Genomic DNA, 20,033 nt, shown 5'->3' with positions numbered 1-20,033 from the left:
CTAAAATCAATGAAAATATCCTCAGTAAGGATTAACAACAAAAAATCTATATACCAGTGTGTATACTCTTAAACATAAGCTATATTGTACTTCTTTGTTTTTTGAATTATAGGGATAAATGAAATATTACATAAGGATTGTTATAATTATACTACACCACAGATTTCCATTCAAGTATATATCCTAACATAACCTAATATAACCTTTATATATATTCTCTAATGCAATGCTGTCATTTTAAAAAGTGAAATGGGTCTAATCATTAGTGGCCTCCTCTGGGCTAAAGAAGTGCTCATTTTGAGCAGCTACTGCAGCTGAAAGTGAAATTCCTGAACGGCTACTACTAAACTCCTGAAGCAACTCTAAAATCATGGTGACTCTGAAAGCATCAAGTTGTGCTTAGTTTTCCTAGCAGTGCCACACCAGGAACATCTGTCCCCAACTCACAGTCCCGCCTGGTGAAGCCGTGAGGGCAGTGTGGTCACCAGGAATGGAAGAGCTGCTTTGGCCTTCCAGAGCCCTCACTGGCTGCTTGACCGCGGGTCTACCGCATCCAAACAGTGGGGCAGAGAATGCTCAGAAGATGGAGATGAGAAAAGCTGTGCAAGCAAGGAGCTGCCTCCATGCTGGAGGCCCTAGACAAGAAATGCAGTGCTGGGCCACACGCTGGGCCTGTGGCCTCTGAGGGTCACAAGGCTGCCTTGTGGTCAATGGGCCTTCTGCGGCTGAGCCAGGACAGATGTCCATTCAGGAGCTCTGGGAAGCTGGGTTTGGGCCCCAGAGGGCTACTCAAAGGTCCCATTCACTCACATTCCTCCCAGCAGCATTCCAGCCTCGTCACAGCCTCAGTCCCGGAGGGCCTGCGGGACCTGCCAATCTGTGGAGGCGTGTTCATCGCAAGAGCCAATCGCGGGAAGAAAGGAGAGCTTGGCGTGTGGGACTCCCCAGGTCTCCAGATCATTCCCTCTTGGAGTGAGTCAGATGGTGTTCAGGGGATTTTTGGTGTTGGCCGTGGAGAAGCAACTAGCAGTGGGCTCAAACTACAAAGCCTTCAGAAAGCCAAATTTTAGCCTTGGCTCCTGGAGAAAACTTCCAGCAACCAGGCAGGAGGCAAATGTCAAAAAGGGTGAGGAATAACATCCCACAGAGAATAACATCTCTGAGGCCTAGAGATGACCTCATGGGGCAGCCAGGAGGATCAAATAGAGGGACTGCAAAGAAAAGGCTTTGGGAACTCTTGGGGAAAACACACATGCGATGTTCAGAATGAAATCAGCTTTATATTTAAAGCCAGGAAACGGTTATCAACAGGATCACCTTCCTCCCTCCGATCACCTACAGCAGCGCCTAGCTCCCTGTGATCGCGCAGTTCCAAAAATAACAGCCTACATCTGGCCCTTACTCGGGGGCAAGGACTGTGACAAGTATTTTGCACACCTTTTCTTTTCATCTCTTTATTGTGTGACTGTGGGTATACGACTTACCCTCCCTGTGCCTCAGTTTACTCAAGGGTAAAAGCAGCAATACTCAGTAGTCAGAGATTCGGAACGTGAGAAGGATTCAATGTGCCACTGCTGACTCTGAAGGTGGAGAGGGCCGAGGCCCGAGAAATGCAGGTGGCCTCAGAGCTGAGAGTGCCCCCCAGCCGACAGATAGCAAGGAGACAGGGACTTCATCCCACAACCACAGGAACTGGACTCCTCCAGGAAGAAGGAGCTAAGGAGCTTGGAGCAGGTTCTTCACCGAGCCTCCGGAGGAATGCAGCCCAGCCAATATCTTGATCTCAGCCTTTTGAGACCCAAAGCAGAGAACCCAGTCACACTTGGACTTGTGACTTACAGACTGTGAGCTAATAGGTAAGTGCTGTTTAAAAAAACAAACAGGAATATTCACCTCAGTATTACATGAGTTAACATTGATAAAGTGTTTAGGACAATAGGGGGTGAACTGGTTAAACTTTATAGTCCTTGGAATAGTTCATGGCCTCAGCACAATTAAACACATTTTTTTAAAAAACCTCATGTCCCTGTGCTCACTCAGCATAAGCCACCGGCCCAAGGTCAGGAGCCAATGAGGTGATGGGTGATTCCAGGCCTGCAGGGAACCACTACCCTCGAGTCTCATCTGCATGTGTCTCACGCTGTCCCCTGACCCAGAAACTGCATCTCACCCGTCCTGTGCTTCTGTGAAGACACCTGTATTAGTCTCTTAAACACACAGGGCTATGCCTTTACAGAGTCTGAATGCTTTAAAAGGATAATAAAAATATATCTTTCCATGATTCATGAAAGACTTGATGGTGTCAATTAGTTAAAAGCCCAGCATTCCTCAGAGCAGAAGAGCCATAAGGCACCGTGCGATGCTCCCCCCTCGTGTCCCCCTCTCCCCGCCTTGAGTCTGGACAGGGTGCAGGTGGCCAAGAGACAAGTCTTATGACACTGATTTCACAAGAAGGGTCCAAGAGGTTTATTAGACAGCCTGTGGCAAAACACAAAATGATTAATGACGATAACAAGCATATTCTATCAGCCAAGCGCCAATCGGCACGATGACACTATCCCCAGAACATTCCTGGGTTCACATTTCCTAGTGGGCTGCCAGAAGAAATGAATCCCTTCAAATCAAGACTCGAACACAAAGGAATTCCAGACACTGGAGAGGAGAGCGGGGTAGGCAGCCCTCTCACCAGTGTGGGAAGGGGGAGGGGGGGAAACGCAGGACAATTTAAATTTCCAAACTGAGGGAAACACGTACAAGGCGGGTTCTCCGGGACCTGGGGCAGGGGGTGAGGGCCCGGAGAGGCGGAACAGCAATGACGGACCTGACAGGTTTCCTCCTCTACTTCTTTCTCCCGCCTCTCTCCTTGAGGGCCAGGTGGATGACAGCGCCGTTGGCCATGTTGTAGTAAGCCAGTGAGTTGGAATCCTTGATGAAGATGCCCTGGAAAACAGACGGTGTGCTTAGCACGGGCAATCTGGCCTTGAGCACACAGAGCAGCTTCACGCCCAATGTCTGCTCACGTTCTGAACTGAGTGAACACAAGGAGCCTGAAGGAAGGCCGGGGACAAGGGAGGATGCAGGCACAGGGCAGGTCTCTGGTTCCTCCCAGAATGCTTTGCTTTTCCTTCCTTCCTTCCTACCAAGCCATGTTCTTCCCTTTTGTCAACTCTCCAAGAAGTTGGCCCTGACCAACCCCACAGAATTTTAAACCACAAGAACTTTAGAGATCAACTAGTCCAACAGCCACATATGCAGAGCAGGAAACTGAGGCCCAGAGTGGAGATTTGTCAAAGTCCAAAGTGGGACAACATAACAGCCTTGTGAGCCCTGGTGGGCACAGGCCTAGCTGGACTGTCACCTCTGTCCGTGCACAAAGCCGGGCTACTTGGAACCACACTGACTGGGTGGCTCCACCCCTGGACCAGAAACCCACTAGAGCACCCCGAGGACCTGTCCCCAGGTGTCCACCCTTGTCATTGAGGCAGAGGGCTTTTAGATCCCACACAAGATTGTATTGTGACCCACCACAGCCTCACCTGTCAGGCTAACCTGCCCCAGCGCTCTCTCCCACCAGCATCATTACGTCTAGGATGGACTCAGGTGGCCACATCCAGGTGTCTCCCCCCTCCTTTGGTCCCACAGGGGACTTAGCTTCTGGGACAACCCAAGGGCTAGGACCAGACACCGGACTCACCTCATACTGCAGCTTCTGTTTCCCTGCAGGCATGCCCGTGGCTTCGTGAATTTTCACCTTGATAACAGAGACCTGGGGGACCAAGGAGAGGACATTTACCCCTTTGCTAAGGTCAGCTGAAGGAAGCTGCCCCTGGACCCCTTGGTTCCCCGGCAGCAACTCATACCTGGTCAGTGAGTGGGAGGGTGAAGACCAGCACCTGTCCGTTCAGTTTCCATTCCGTCTTATCCTGCATGTTGGGCACTTGGACCTTGATGGACACTGGACCCTGCAAAACAGAAGGTGGCCATTATGCCTGGGACCCCTGATCCGATCAGGAACGATGCTCTCCTATTCCTGGGCCAGTCTAGACGGTGTCACCTCTCCATCTGGGCTCCTGGACACGGTCCCTGATGCCACTGGGGACATGGCACAAGATTTGGTTTCTCTTCTTGAAAATGATCTCTACCCTGCCTCCTGGTGAGTCTGGAGCTGAAGAAGTGACATGAAAATGCTCTGCAAACCCCAAGAATTACCATGTGGGGTAAGAATATGAACTGTGAAATCAGCAGACCTGGGTTTCCAACTCAGCCTCCCCGCTAACTAGTAACTAGGTCTCTCTGAACTTCAATGCCATGTCTATTAGGCAGCTAATCACAACCACTGCACGGCACTGCTGTGAACGCTAAATGGACAAATGCGCGTACAGTAGGTCGCTTTACCCTGGCACTTGGGCCCTCAAGAGATGGGAAACACTATTGGGAAAAAATGAAAGAAAAAAAGATTTGTCAAATGCACTGGGGGAATGGGACTGTTCCTGCCTCCTCATGGAGCCTAACAACTTTCCTAGGGACTGAAGTGCCAAGACCCCCACCTCCCCTTATTGCTAGCACCCCAACAGGATGCCCACAACAGGCAGACCTCCTAAGGGCTGAAACTGGAGAAGGCCACAAAGTAAGACCTGCACCCAGGATTTCCTATAGGGCAGCAATTTTCAATTGGTGTGCTGCTAGAATTTTTAAAACATGCAATATCTGACATCTTTGCCCTTAGATTGTCTAATAAGAAAATGACAACAACAGCTGTCTGTTGTGAGTGAATCAAAATTATACCTATTTTTTTGGTCGGGTTGGCAAAAAATACACATTTTTGATGTGCAGTGGAATGTTAGTAATTGATTGTGTGTGTGTGCCATGAGATGAAAAAGGTCGAAAATCGCTGCTCTGGGGTTGAGGGTCCCTTCCACACTCAAGTCCTGCTGCCTGTGCAGCCTGGTCTCCTTCCGGCCTCTACAACAATAGTTCACACCGGGGAACCAATGCTGTCTGCTCCTCGAACTGCTGACCCACGTCAAGTATGTGCTCAGAAGCCCTCAGGGGCCACACTGGCTGACCCAGGCCCTGGAAGCCAAAACCACGGGAGCAGAATGGGGTGGGCCAGGCAGTGTGTGACAGGGCGGGACTGGACTCCCAGCTAGACGCTCGCGGCCACGGGCAGCGCTCCGGGATCACATACCTTGTTCCTGCGAAGGAACTCCTCCTCGGGCATGAGGCTGTCCTCTGTCTTCAGTTTCTTGGAGGCAGGTTCATCCTCCATGGGAGGCGGAGGGTGGACAGGGGGCATTGGGGCTGGAGCTGGGACCGGGGCCACAGGTGGAGCGGGCACAAAGGCTGGAAGGACAAGAATAAGCAGCTGTGTGAGGGGGGAAGAGCCCAGGAATCAGGGCCGGTGAGAACGTAGAGGGGAGATTGCAAAGGTTTCCTGTTTCTCCCAGTGAGAGGTGTGAAGGGCCACTCCTTGCCGAGCCTGGCAGCCAGCTGGTTTCCTGGCACGGGGACCAGGGATGCTGCCCAGATTGGGCAGCCGGGCACTGGAAAAGGGGCAGCACTGATGGATGGAGGGGGTGCCTGCCAGCAGGCATCACTGTCAGGCCTTTGCGCCTGCCTCGGCTGCACAAACCCCAGCTGTCACATCAGACCATCTCCCCCAAGAGTCGTGGCTCCCAGCTCCTGGCTCAGGGAGCTCACACGGGGAAGCCATGGCTTTCTTCTGGGCTAGACCCCGGGCTGGACCAGCTAGCACCACCACCAGCCACTGCTCTGCTCACAGTGCTCGGCCTGCAGTCCTGACCAAATGGCCTGGAAAGCAACATGAGACACTGACCTGTTGGCACAATCATAGGAGGTGGGCGGGGTGCCATGATCGGGGGGGCTGAGGGAGGCATGGGCACCACGTTGATCCTGGGCGCGTGGATAATAGGCGGCATGGGAGCGATCACCGAGCCTGGGGGCAGTCGGACCACGGAAGCCATCGGGGGCCGGGGCACGACGGGCACTGCGGACACAACTGTGGTGCGGACAGGAGGCGGCATCTGTGGGGAGAGGGGCCCCAAGGTCACAGGAAGCCCAGGCGGGCTCACAGCTGGCAACTGGTCACCTGCAGCCTTTGAGGAGGCGGCTCCGACTCAGCCCCCGGGGCCGAGAGACTGCAGCCTCCTCCGAGGCTCTGACGGGAACTTCGCCGAGAGGGGCCCAGGGGCAGCACTCTTTCCACTTGGACTCAGCCAGCCACTCATGGCAGACACTGAGAGCCAAAGAGGCTGACCTTGACTGAGCTCCTGGAGCGGAGCCAGCGCTCCTCAAAGGCCCATTAAGCCCTGCAGCCCCTCTGCCCCCAGCCTGCTTTGCATCTGCCACTTGCCTCCCTCCCTGCTCAATCCTCCCACACAGAGAGGAGGTCAGGCTAGAGGTTCTGACTTCTGACTCCCAATTAAAGGGTTCTCTGTATCTGACCCACTCAGCACTCAGGCCCTGCAATCAGGCAGTTGCCCTTCTCAGCTAATAGCATCCAACCCCAAGAACTACGCTCTACAAGACCAGTGACAAGGTGGCTGCTGACTTACTGCCGGTGGCCGGGGCACGGAGGTGATGGGCGGGGCCGAGCTGGGTATATTGGTGGCTGAGGATGGAGGTGGTGGCTGCTGGGGGATTTCATTGGGCTTGCTGGGCCCGATCTTCTCTTTGGTATCATCTTCGGGCACCAGGCCCTTCGCCTTGTGGATGGCCTCGATCTGCTCCTGGAGGGTGATATTGGCCTGCGCAGCCTGCTGGGTTCGAGCCATGCTGCCCGAGTGGCCATCCCAGGTCACCTGCAAGGGAAAGCGACGCCACAGCTTGTCAGGACACCGAGAACAGAGCCCCATGGGGGAGCCTGAGGGCAGGGAAGGCTCTAGGATAATCCAAACTGCACCTTTTCCTCCGGCTTCTGGATCTCCTCCTCACCGATCTTCTTACCAATGGCTGTCTCCTCTACACCGAAGATGTCGGTACGTCGCTCGGCCAACTGTTTCAAGCTGCTCTCGATATCCAGACCTGGAGAGAGACGGGACAGAAAGCGACTCTAAACCACGTGCCCTTCTGACAAGGCAGCAGCTCTCCTGGTGCAGGGTGGAGGCTGGGCCCATGGGACAAGGCTGACTCCGAGTCCCAACCCCGCATGCCTGTCCTCTGAGCTGGGGGAAGGCTGCCCCATCAGCTCTAAAGAAGCCTATAAACCAGAGCTCGTCCAACTACTTGACAAATGAAAGGCAATTGAGAGGACAGGGTCACATGAGTCACAAGTAGCAGAGTCAAGACTGAAAGCTTGGTCTCCTCCCTGTTGCTGCTTCTCACACAGCAGTCACAGGAGTGCTGTCGAGTCTCATTCTAAGCAGCAGAATGAGCACCCCTCCCAGCTGGTCAGATCTGGCTCTGGGAAGTCAATGGGCACATGCCATCCCTGTCAGGTGCCTGTCTTTGGAGGCGTCCTATCGACAGTCATTCTGCAAAATGGGGGGGCCTTTTGTAGTACCACAGGCTGTACATAACCTTGAAAGCTTTTGTGGAGCTCAACTGCTGCTTTCTATGTTTGCTTAAGGCAAGTTAACTGTAGTTGAGATTCCCATGGGTCAAAGTGAGTCAGGGCTGAGTCAGAGAAGGGGTGTGGACCGGGTGGGGGCACCCCCACCTCACCTGGAGCGTACACCTCGTCGTCGCTCTGCTTCTCGCGGATGGAGCGATCTCGCTGCTCCAGCCAGCGGGGGTCGAGCAGCCCGATGCGCATGTGTTCCTGCATTTTGCTGGCAGGGATCTTCTCCCCCGTGATGGGGGACACGAGGTACTCATCTGGGGCAGGGGCTGGAGGCAGGGGCTTGGAAGCTAGAAGGGAAGAGATGCCTGAGTGAGAACCCGGGCGGCAGCCGGGGTGAAGAGGGTGTGGTTTCACTCGTGCATCACTCCTCCGTGACACACCAGTCAGTGCCACACGGTACCTGGCGCTGGGTCAACTGTCAGGGCGCCAGAGATGGCTACTCCCTGTGACCCACGGTGTGGCCTGGGAGGGAGGGGCTACCGATGCCTTTAACAAGCCACCTCGAGCCATTCTAGAAACGGGCAGGTCTGAGGCACATATGGGGGCAGGAAAGCAGGTTGTACCTTTGGGGTCGTAGTCCTTCCTGACAATGACCTGGTCTGGAGTCGGGGGCAGAGGCGGCGGCATGGGGGTCTCTGGGGGTGGGGGCACTTTCTGCCCTTCTTCTTCATCATCTGAACCCTGAAAAGCAAAGCCATGGCAGGATTTCAAGAGGGGCCGAGAAGCCGCCTCTCTACAGCCGAACCCTGAGGCTCCCAGGGCGGCAAGGTGCCTAGGCCTGCAGCCAGTGTCCATGTGCTAAGCCTCCCAGGCAGCGAGGCCAGCCGGCAGCCAGCCAAGCTGCTTCCTCGCAGCATGAATGGGAGTGCTGGGGGCCGTGGTGCTAGCACTCTGCCCAGGCATTTCCAGCAGCTGGCACCAGGCAGTCCCAGGAGGCCAAGGGCACTTAACATGCCAGGGAGGGGTGCGGGGAGCAAGTCAGCGCTCGAGGGTTGCTGCTCAGAGTAATGCTGGGAGGGAGAGAAAACGTCCATTCCCACAGACACAGGGGCCTTTCTTCTCAGGCTGCACGCAGATTCCTTCTGAGGGAAGGAGAACGGCTTGGCCTGGAGCCTCGATGCCTGCCCGGAAGGCCTGGCTCCAAGAGGGTGGAGGTGGCCGAAAGGAAGCACAGGCCGCACTTAGAAAAGCTCGGGATCTGCTGACCATTTGGGCCGAAGCTGAGGTGTAGAGGGTTCCCTGGCTGAGAGCTGGCCTGGGTGGTGAGGAACGGGCCCTGGGCAGAGGGGGAAGGTGGCAGAACAGGCTGGCACAGCGTTCAGATCCTTGCTCGTGAATGAACCTTTGTTGCCCGAGCTGGAAAGGGGCTCTGTGCTGCTGGGTTCGGGCAGCTGCCTTACTCAGGACCCACGCCTCCCTTCGAGGTTCACAAGGGGCTGGATCTCGGACTGTGGTGGAGAGCACCCCCCTCTCCTTGGGCTCCAGGGACAAGGTCATCCTCAGGCCTGTCCAGGCCCAGGGACACACCTCGTCCATGTCTTGCACTTGAGTGTCCTGGTCCAGCTGGGAAGGAGGCTCCTCTGTCTTCTCCTGCTTCTCGTCCTCTTCATCAGACTCAACCTCCATCTCCACCTCCTCACTCTCCCCAAACTTCTCATAGCGCTCCTGAATGAGGATCCGCGCCCCCAGCTCCTCCGGGGTCGTAGGGGGCGGGAAGTTCCCTGGGGGAGGGGGAGACGGAGTCAAAGGGAGGCCTATAAAGGCCCATCTATCCTCTCTGCACGCTTGAGCTCTCTGAGGGCTGGGGCTGATTTCTCTCCCATCTCCAGAGCCCACCCGGAGTCTGACACCGTGAGTATTTGTTGGACTGGGTTGAGCTGGGACAGTGTGGGAGAACTGAAGTCCTCCAGGAGCAGAGGGGAAAGGGACACTGACACAGCCTCTGAGGAAGTCCGCTGTCCTCTGGGACACCCGCACGAGCTCTCCCAGGATGGCTCTCAACTCCTGGCTTCCCATCGGGCCGCAGGCCTACCTCCTCGCAGACCTACCTTGCTCATTGGGCTGGAAGTCCACCGTTTCCACCACCACGAAATCATGCCAGTCGATCTGCGCGTAGGCCACCCGCTCCTTCTCCTTCTCCTCCTCCTCCTTCTTCCTCTCACGCTCCTGGAACTTGGCCCACTCCACGCGGTAACACACCTGGAGCCAGGACACAGCAAGGAGCTGAGCGGACGGGGTCTGCTCCTGATGGAGGTGTCACCCAGGGCCTGTAACAAGCCAGCACCTCCTGCAGAACAGGGAGGAGGCTGCCCTGCTACAAAGGGGGACATTGTGGAGCAAACTATGGCATCTGTGTCTAGTCTCAGCCAGGCCCAGAGTTCGGACAGGATGACAACTCTAAAGCCACAGAAACCTTCTGCCGAGGCCCCAAGGCCAGCCATGTGTCCTAACCTCGGAGTTTTTTGCTCAAGTGAGCGAGAGCTGTGTTCAGAGGAAGTCTGCGTGACAACCAAGTGCCCACAAAAGAAGCGGCAATCTGAGAGCCTGAGAAGCAAGACTTCATGCGACCATCCAAAACAGCCTATTTGTTGAACTATGTACAACATTTCTCTAAAAATTAAACAAATGTTTACTATCTCCTCTCATGAGCAGCAGCAGCAGGAGATGGCAAATGTCAGAAGTCTCGTCGATCCATGTCATTCTGATGACACCCAGGAAGAAAGGACTTGAACCTGTTCAGGTGCTTGATGACATGAAGCTGAAGATACTTACATGAAGGTGTCTCAAAATGTGTAGGCACAGAGCACTACAGTACATAATCATATCAAATGATTCTAGAAATGACCATTGCTACCCACAGAACAACGTATTTGTCTACAAAATTATTAAGCTACTGCTCTAAATATAACAAGACCTGGGCCACAAAAGGCAGTGTCTTGAAGACATGCCTTCTGTCCTCAACTCTGAAAACCTGGGCTACAACAGGCACCTGCTCAGGAGTTGGCTTCTCTGAGGGTAGGAAAGAGGGAGGCCTAGTGACGCTGAGAGCAGAGCAGAGAGTTGGGGCACAGATTCCAGGTTCCTTGGCCTTTGTAGCGGAAGGCCTCTCTCTCCACCACTCCTGTGCCCAGAACATAACAAGCACTGCCTCGGAGATTATTCACAAACATGAAACACAACCCAACAATGTACCTTCCACATCAGTAACTGGTCATAAAAAATGAGTTTACCTGGTCCAAAACTTCTCGGGGGTTCTCGGCCTCTTTTTTGAGCTTTGTAAATAAGCCTTTGGGCGGAATCAAGATCTGAAACACAGAAGTTATTAAAGCCACGGTCAGCGCAGCACAACCCGGGACAGAGGGGGCCTTCCTGGGCTATGGAAAGGTGCGGAGGGAGAGCATGGGAGTCTGGGTCCCAATCCCAGAAGTTATTTAACTTCTGTAGCTTGGTTTCCTTCTACAAAATGGCAACACCACTTAAGTTGGCATTATCAACTTAAAAGGCTGCTGTGAGAATCAGCAGGCAAGTATGCAAAACCATGGCAGGTCACCCAGCACACGGTCTGTATGTAGCTACTTATTAGCATGAGTTAGTGACTTCAGCTCTTTGAGCCTGTTCCTGCTTTTAAAAAAGGGGAGAAAACACTTTTAGCTCATGGGTTCTTATGAGAGTTAAATTAGGTAATAGGAGACAATTACTATGGGCTTGCTTCTTTCTCAGGCCCTATGCGAGGCGCCTAAAAACGTAAATGTACTAAAAAGCAGCTAGCATGCCCGGCCTGCATGGCTCAGTGGTTGAGCGTTGACCTATGAACCAGGAGGTCACAGTTCGATTTCCAGTCAGGACACATGCCTGGGTTGCAGGCTCCCAGTAGGGGGCGTGCAGGAGCCGATCAGTGATTCTCTCTCATCATTGATGTTTCTATCTCTCTCTCCCTCTCCCTTCTCTGAAATCAATAAAAATATATATATTTTTTAAAAAAGCAGCTAACACCACTTGGCCTTGTCACATAGCAGGCACTCACCTAATGCAGTTATCAATCACGCATTTCAATTTTCTTTAGAAACAGCAGTCAATGTTGCATTTAAGAGGGAAACCCGAATATAAATCAAGATTTCACACGGAGCCCTAACTGGTTTGGCTCAGTGGATAGAGCATCGGCCTGCGGACTCAAGGGTCCCGGGTTCGATTCCGGTCAAGGGCATGTACCTTGGTTGCAGGCACATCCCCAGTGGGGAGTGTGCACGAGGCAGCTGATCGATGTTTCTCTCTCATGGATGTTTCTAACTCTCAATCCCTCTCCTTTCCTCTCTGTAAAAAATCAATAAAATATATTTTTTAAAAAAAAGATTTCACACGGAAATAAAGTGTTAACGTCCACCCAGGGGCCCCACAGAGGAACACTGTCCTTGTAGACAGTGAGTGGACAGCATGCTTTCTGGCCCAGCACCCCGGCCTGCACCCTGACCAGGCACCTTGGTATACTGTTCCACCAGCTTCGTGAAGTAGTTGAAGAGGCTGTGCTGTGGGCGGAGGAAGTCAAATTGGTAGTTGCGCTGCTCTTTCTGCATCAGCTGGGTCAGAAACTGGCGCCCATTCCTGGCCACAAACTGAGCCGTCAGCTTCACCACGTCCAGGTCAAAGGCTGAGATGGAGGGGGGGTCTGCGATGAACTCGAACTCAGGAGGGGGCTCTTTGGGCACGATGGTCTCCTGGATCACCTGGGCTTGGACCTAAGATGCACAAGACGTGTGAGCAAGCGCACAGGAGTGGCCTGGCTCCAGAGGGGGCTCTATGCCTGTTCATGGTGCGGACACCACTGGCACCTGGTGAGAGTCCTAACTCACAAGAGCAATTTCTTGGCCAACGGTGGCCTCAACAACCCGAAAGGCTTCCAGTGAGACCCATACCCCTCTTTATCTCTGCTGCTGCCCTGAAATCAAAGACTAAAACTGGGGAGCAGGAGACCTGATAGGAGCAGGGCTCATAAATCCCAACCAAGGGCGAGAGAGGATGCAGGAGGCCCTCTATGTGTGCAGAGGACCCCACTGGAGGAAGGATTTCCACATTTGTTACCTCATCTGGTCTCCACAGGAACCATGAGGTGGAGAGAACGGGTACCCTGAATCCTCTTTATAGAGGAAGGAACTGAGATAAGTAGCCTGAGGCCCTAAGGGTAGTAAATTGCAACGCAAGGCCTCAGAGCCTACATCAGTCTTTCCCTCCCTTCCCTGTAAAACGAGGCACCACCTTTGCCAGAGCAAAGGAGCAGAGAAAGAAAAGGGACCAGCCTAGGCCTACAAAGGAAGCAAAATGCGCCAGCCCTTCCTGTCCCCAGTGACAACCCTAATCACCCCTAGCTTTGGGCCTAGTGCTGAGGGGTAATTGGGCAGGCCGGATTGGGGGGGGGGGGGGGGGGGCGCCTCGGAAAGTAAGATAGAATGATGGCGTAAGAAAGGGCCCCAAAGCCTTCGACAAGGCGAAGTGAAGAGGCTGAAAACACACACTTTTAAGTCCTGACTCTGTGCCTTGGGTAAATCACACTTCCCTGAGCCTCAGATCTCTCTATCGTAAAATGATCACCTCGCTGGCCTCCTCATGAAGCCCCCGGGGGTGCCAATGAGCAAGACCCCTAAAGCACTGAGCACAGAGCTTGACGAGCAGTGCTAAAGAAATGCCAGCTGTCAGCAGGACTTTGCTCTCTCAGCCTGTGTCTGCCTCTGGAGGATGGGGGGGGCGGGGGGGTGCTCTCCCTGGGTGACTGTGCGGTTTGGATAGCAGAGTTCATTACTCTCCTCTCCCTCCCGATCCTGGCCTCCCTCTCAGGCCTGGGGAAGTGAGGGGAGGGGTTGGCTCCAACCTTCTGGGGCAGCTGCTGCTGGGTGGCTTGCTGCTGCTGCTGCATGACCTTGGGGATGGCGGCTGAGGGCTCCTGAGCCTTCCCCTCCTTGAACTCGCTGACCTTGTGGCGGTAGTAAGCATGGTAAGGGTCGTTGGGGTTCAGAAAGTTGAACTTGGGATTGTTGATCTCGTTCTGTCGGATCCTAGCTTCAAATTCAGGTCCATTTCTAGAAGGAGGGAAAAAGAATTAATACCACAACCATTGCAACTGCTGAGACCCAGAACACGGCCCATTCAAGCCACCTTCCTGCCCCACCCATCACTCCAACTGGTCCGTCTCTCAGCACCGTAGAGGTCTTCCTCGAGATCCCTGCCATCAGCACCAGAGCCATCTGCCTCCTTAGGCCTGACACAGGCTTCCTCTACCACAGGGCCTCCCAGCTCATCACTCCTGCAGCTCCTCTGTCAGTCTCGCCAAAACCCATCTGGACTATTGCCTTTTTTTTTTTTTCCAGTAAGATTTATTTACTTTAAAATAAATGTACTTACAAGGGAAGGCATATATTACCACTTCACATAAAAATCAATAGGACTTCACTAATAAAAGGCAAGCTTAAAATTAAACACGAGGAAAACAAAGTATTAGCCTGTTAAAGTTTAGCTCCAAGTTTGCTGGGCCAGAGGCCAGTTTTCTTAGTTAAAAAGTGGATTAAAGATGCTGAAAAGGTGTTCAAGTTATCCTAGCACCAAGCTGAGACTTTGTCCTTTGGGTAACGAGAAGAATTAAAACAGCCACGAAATGTGGGCAATGAGACTTATGCCCTGTCCAAGCACTGCCTAAAATCACCTCACTCACTACTGGGTGAGGCCCAGCCAGGAAACACGCCAAGGGCTCGAACCTGTGCTGCTGGGTGAGGCACTCAGATGCAGGGAAGCGTGAGGCGGCGGGAGGCCTCCCATCTCTCTGTACCTGGGCCAGTTTCCTATCTACACCTCATGTCCCCAATATGCCTGCCTTTAAAAACCTCAAAATAATGAAAAAGACTCTCTCAGAATGTTTAGGGAACCCTGATTGTTTAGAGTCCCAACAGCAATATTTCAAGGTGTCATACATACATGGTGAGGCAAAAGTAGGTTTACAATGGCTCATATGGGAGGTAATACAATAATTACTAATAATACAAAAATAAACTGTTTTGCATACTCACAACTGTAAACCTACTTTTGCCCCACCCTGTGTGTAACACCCGTGTCGGTCAGAAAGTGCACTAACCTTAAAGACACAAGATATGGACATGTGCAAGTTTTGGGTTCACTACTGACGCAACAAGCTACCACACTTCTCTCTGACTCAATTTCCCATGAAAAGTCGCTCACGCCACCGTCTCTATCTCGAAATAGTAAGATCAAGTGTATTAAGGAGATGCCAGCCTTCTTGAAGCATAGAGTGGCCTGCAAATGCGAGTGCTGTCACTTCTATAAAAGTCAGAAGAGCTGTTCCATTAACAGTTGAGATGACTGGGCATTAGGAGATGACGGGACTTCCTCCATCGCTCCTCCAGCAGAGCCCAGCTCTCAGATGCCCCCAACTCACCAGGGGGCAGCTTTCACACCCTGGTCCTGTCGGTTGAAGATAGGGGTGCAGACAGGGAGCGGGCGATGCTGTGCTCCCGATGAGCCACCATAACCATCTGTGCCAGGGTCGGGGCAACACCCAGGCCAGCTCCTCCACAAGTTCTGGTCACACTCCGTCGCGTGACTGACACCATGAGGTCTAATCTGACAGTGAATTAGTACAACTAGAACCTCCCGCTTGAGGAGAAGCTTCTGTCCCCCTCCTTACACAAGGCAAACCACACACAAGGAGGGGAGTGAATGCAAACACTGCCACAACGAGGCCACCACCCCCAGCGGACGCCGGGCAGATAAGGGGCGGCTGGACAGGGGGCTCTGATTGTCTCCTCTATCGCGGCTTCTGAAGCCATAACCTCGCCACATCTGGGAACAATTGACAGATTAAAACAGTGAAAAGGCAGCCATGTTTATTCTCAGCTCTTCTGTTGCTTTAAACTAATTTAATGTTAAAATTGTATTCTCTCACAAAAGAAACAGATTTCAACAGAAGAAGACAGGATTCTGACTCAACCCAGCTGGTGGGAGTTTTAAAGGTAATTTCCACTTCAGTTCCTTGAAAGGAAAATGCAGAGAAGGGAGACCTAACCTACAAAAAAACACACACAACTTCTTTTGGAAAACCATATTGGTTGGTGATCTTTACGGTATGCTCTGCTCCATCCATCAGTACGCGTGAAATGAAGGGTCCTGCATGTTTGCTGTATTCCAGACTGAAATGCTAGTCGTCCCTTCATTGCAATGTCAACAAAAGCATGTGCAGAGATTTCAGAAATGCCTACAAGGCAACATCTAGCCAACAACAGATCTAGAGATGTGGGTGTATAGATTTATTATTTTTAAGGGAACTTGGACACACTCTGACTTCTGTGGCAGAAGAGGTTGACACAAAATTATTGGAAAGCTACTTGGCAAAGTGTTTAAGAAATCTTTAAAATCCTCCTTCAGCCACACTATTTCCTTCTAAAGAAACAATCTAAACAGGAAAGTAAATGCTCGGAGACTTCCCCGCAGCTTCACTTGCCAAACTGAAATGTTGGAAACAACGTCAAAGGAAAAGATAGAGACGGCGAGTCAAGGAAGGCCCATTGCCTCAACTCGGTGCAGCGTCTCCCGAGCGGCCCACGCAGCACCAGACCACGAAGCAACATGGGAAACGCTTATAACAAGCGCTAGGGGAAAAGCAGGATGTGAAAGTACCTCTGCTGCTATTACAAGGATCTAAAAAAGGACCTGAGGGCCAGAAGGAAACAGGAAAAAGTGAAAACGGCTGGCAGAAACGATCTGGTAGCGAGGTTATGTCGATTCTTCCTCCAACACCCCTTTCCCATTTGGGTTTAAAATATGAGGGGAGAAGGGGAAGCAGGCGTGTTGCTCGGAGACATTATAAACATTTATTACGGATACACGGCCTGCTGTCTTAAACCTGACAGGGGCTGATGATGTTCAATCCAGCACAGAACAGCTTTAACCCAATACCCAGGTTCATCAAAGCCCCTGGAATGTGATGAGACCAAGCTGCATGGCACCGGCCACACAGAGACTCCCTCCCGTTTCATTTCCCTAGCAGGATGGGAAAGGAATACATCTATGAAGTAGATATTGTATCCAGCAAATGCCCTGACTGAGGGCAGCAGTCTGCTCAGGACCAGCTGAGCTTCCATGCAAGGAGCTGTCCAGATTTATTGTGCCATTTCATTTTTAAGTAACTTGAGTACAAAAAAAATTGCAAAGACAAACAAAAGTCTGTAGACTGGATGGGGCCTGCTGGCTGCTGAAGGAATACTTTAAAGACCCTAAACTAGGGGACGTGTTGACCTCTGGGGTCACGTGGCCATCAAGAGGATTCCATCAGAGGACGTGTGAGTGTGTGTATGATGGGGAGGGACTCGAGGACTCGGACTGCCTTCCACGCCACCTGAGAAGACAGCTGACACCTGCATGAGGCACCCGAACGGTTCTGTCCCCCTCTCTCACTATCTCACGCCTGCCTCACAACAACCCTGAGGGGCGTCTCATTCCCTTCCCTTCTGCAGAGGGGTCATCGGAGGCTCTCAGGAATGCGGTCCTCGCACAATGAGAATGATCAACCCCTTTTTGTCTTCCTCAGGCCAGTGGCTTAGACAGAGACACACTTACTACGGGTGACAAAGCGGCTTTCCAGACATGTCCTCAGGGCTGTTGTGGAAACACAGGTTCCTGGTGACTCTGGGGCCTGTGTGACTCACACTCCGCCACTGCCACACTATGTCAGAGGCCAGTCCTGACCACTACCCACCTCACCGCCACGCTGTGCTTTTAGATGAGCCAATGGGCCTACACTGAGAGCGCCTCTCTATAGGGATCAACCTGTGGCCTGTGTCCCTGGCAGGTGAACTAATTGCTCAGATGACTTGTGCTTTCAAAGGTGCATTGACCATTAATGTCAGTGGAGTCCGGCCTGACAACACCTCTCTAAAACCTAGTGTTAACCTGTGTGGACTCAAGAGCTCTTGGCGCTAAAAATCCACGTGTAAGCCAGGGAGCAGAAGAGCTAGGTTACCTGGCCACGAAGCTGGCAGTCTTGTCCACGATATTCCTGACCTCTGGAGGCGGGTAAATGATCCCCACCACGGGCTTGGAAGGGGTGGAGTCCTCCTTTGAAGACGCATCCTCTTCTGTGGGCTGTGAGAAAAGGAAATAAAGTCTTCAAGATCCCGGTCTGGGGCTGGACATACCTGAGCACCAGGCTCTCCCTCGGACTTCCTTCGGGTCAGAACCCTCTGCTCCAGAAGAGGGTTCCTTTACCTGCACTGTGCTTGCGAGGGACCCTCCTGGCTCCACCAGCTAGACCAGCGGTCGCCAACCTTTCGGACCTCGTGGACCACCGGTTGGTGACCGCTGAGCTAGACTGTGTCCATGACACCAGGGGTCTGCATTTCTACTAAGTGCCCAGGTGACTCAGATGCAGGTCTCGGACCACATTCTGAGAAGCCACGTTCCAGAATCCAGAACATGGGTCCGTGTTCCAGAGCAAGCGATGTGCCTGGCATGGGATATTTAGTGAATAAACAAATTTGTATTTGTTTGCTGAATAAACAAATACAAAGGGAACTCCTTCGGGGCAGCTCCTTCTGCCTTAAAGCCTTTTCTCTCTGCATCCACTCCACAGTCTTAACTACCAGTCAACGCTCAAATGTGCTGTGAAACTGCACTGAACACTCAGCATTAACTCCCCGTCAGTTCCAATAGTCTTTCCTCGCTGGTCTTTCTTTAGTAAACGAAGGGTCAAGTCTCTCATCTCAGAAAAATAAAGTCTCTCCCCTACCCTCATGTTCCTTCCTCCTACTGCCTTCTCCCCCACCCCTCTTCCTCTGCCAAACATCCTGAGTTCTCCCAGCCTTGGTCCCCACTTCCTCACCCCCCACTTGGTCCCCATCCATTTCAAGTGTTTTTGCCAAAGTCAAAGCCTCTGCCTACGGCGAAGTGCAGCGGCCGTCTGGCTGTGTGACCAATGCCCACTCCTTCACAAAGCTCTCCGCCCAACTCCCAGGCCCCATTCTCACCCGTCCTCCCTTCTTGCTCACCGTGCCCCGCAAGAAACCTTCCAGGTTTCCGTTTCACCTCCTGCTCTATCATGTTGGGCACCCCCAAACTCCTGTTCTGGGTTCTTTTCACCGTCTTCACTCCGTCCGCAGGCACCCACAGCCACCTCCAGCCTGAACAATCCCACCCACATGGATGCCCCGATCACGCTGCGTGCCGGAGCTTCAGATCGATTGATTCCCGGGCACTTTTGTCATCTGTAACGGCTTTTCTCGTGAATGGCCAGACAGGCACCTGGTCAACCAGGCCAGAAACGTGGTCCTCCTCCTCCTCCTCCTCCCCCCTCAGCCTCCAAATTCAGTGACAACAGAAGAGGTGCCATACACTTTACATACATTAACTTGTATCACCCTTACGAGAGTCCTATGAGGTAGGTAACTTGATTATCCCCATTTCACAGATGAGAAAACTGAGGACTAGAGAGCTTAACTGGCCCTTTGAGCAATACACACTTGTGGAATATTCACGGGTACCCGGCTCCTTACTAGCTTACGAGCAAGCTCTCCAAGGCAGCAGCTGTAACGTGGGACCCAGGCTCCGTGTCTGGCTTAGACTGAGTACTGAGTGGCTGCAGGAGAATTAACATTCAAAGCTGTAACCCTGCAGGCTGGGAAATTAGAAATTACTGGGCAAATTACTGGGGGCCGGGGGGCCCAATTGCCACAGTAGATGCACGGGATCGGTGTTTTTCCCAAACTTCAATGAATCACCTTGGGATCTTGTTAAAAATGCAGATTTCTATTAGAAGAGCTGAGGTGTATTTCTTCCTTTTTTTGTTTATTCACATTTTAATTTTTTTAATTTAGTGTTTCAATTACAGTCTGCATTCAATATTATTTTGTATTAGTTTCAGGTGTATAGCATAGCGGCTAGATACTCATATACTTTACAAAGTGTCCCCCCCCCCATATTTCCACCTGGCACCATACATATTACAACATCACTGACTATATTTCCTATGCTGTGCTTTACAGAGACTCGCATTTCTAATAACTCCCAGCGGACCCTGAAGCTGCCGGTCCGCGGACCTCACTCTGAGAACCACGGCTCCAGCGCGCTGCCTCCTGGGACTTGTAGTCCTTCCAAGGCCTCCTAAGCGGCCGCTACTTCCAGCAAAAGTGAGGCGCGCCTAGGCCTAGGCCCGGGCTGCCGGTCCCCGGGAGGGGGGCGCGATACCTGTTTGGGCTCGGTGGCCACGGGAGGCGGCGGAGGCACCGCCTGCACGGGTCCCGCCGGCATGACTGCGACGCTCAGGGCTGCCAGGCCGCCTCGGTGTGGGTGAGCGGTGCGGCCTCAGAGCGGTTCCCCCGCAGCGGCGCTACCACAAGTCCGCAAGATGGCGGCAGCCGAGCGAGCCGTCAACCGGGAGGCCAGGCTGACGCACTTCCAGGCC

The 20,033-nt window shown here is 52.8% G+C and overlaps 1 protein-coding gene across 1 annotated transcript; it reads right to left on the bottom strand.

Moving 5' to 3' along the window:
- Nucleotides 1-2,442: 2,442 nt before the first annotated feature.
- SF3A1 (splicing factor 3a subunit 1) lies at nt 2,443-20,002 on the bottom strand. Its single transcript, XM_006104890.3, has 16 exons — nt 19,817-20,002; nt 17,598-17,719; nt 13,443-13,650; nt 12,058-12,315; nt 10,813-10,887; nt 9,631-9,781; nt 9,110-9,303; nt 8,146-8,263; nt 7,684-7,869; nt 6,923-7,044; nt 6,576-6,821; nt 5,837-6,044; nt 5,189-5,343; nt 3,861-3,962; nt 3,695-3,766; nt 2,443-2,940 (listed from the first exon to the last, which is right to left on the bottom strand). Exons 1-16 carry the CDS (start codon nt 19,877-19,879, stop codon nt 2,839-2,841), a joined length of 2,382 nt encoding a protein of 793 aa, XP_006104952.1. The 5' UTR covers nt 19,880-20,002; the 3' UTR covers nt 2,443-2,838.
- Between the last annotated feature and the right edge of the window lie 31 nt (nt 20,003-20,033).

This window comes from Myotis lucifugus, unplaced genomic scaffold, assembly GCF_000147115.1.
Source record: "Myotis lucifugus unplaced genomic scaffold, Myoluc2.0 scaffold_617, whole genome shotgun sequence".
Lineage (NCBI taxonomy): Eukaryota > Metazoa > Chordata > Mammalia > Chiroptera > Vespertilionidae > Myotis > Myotis lucifugus.
This window is presented reverse-complemented; position numbering and strand designations above follow the sequence as displayed.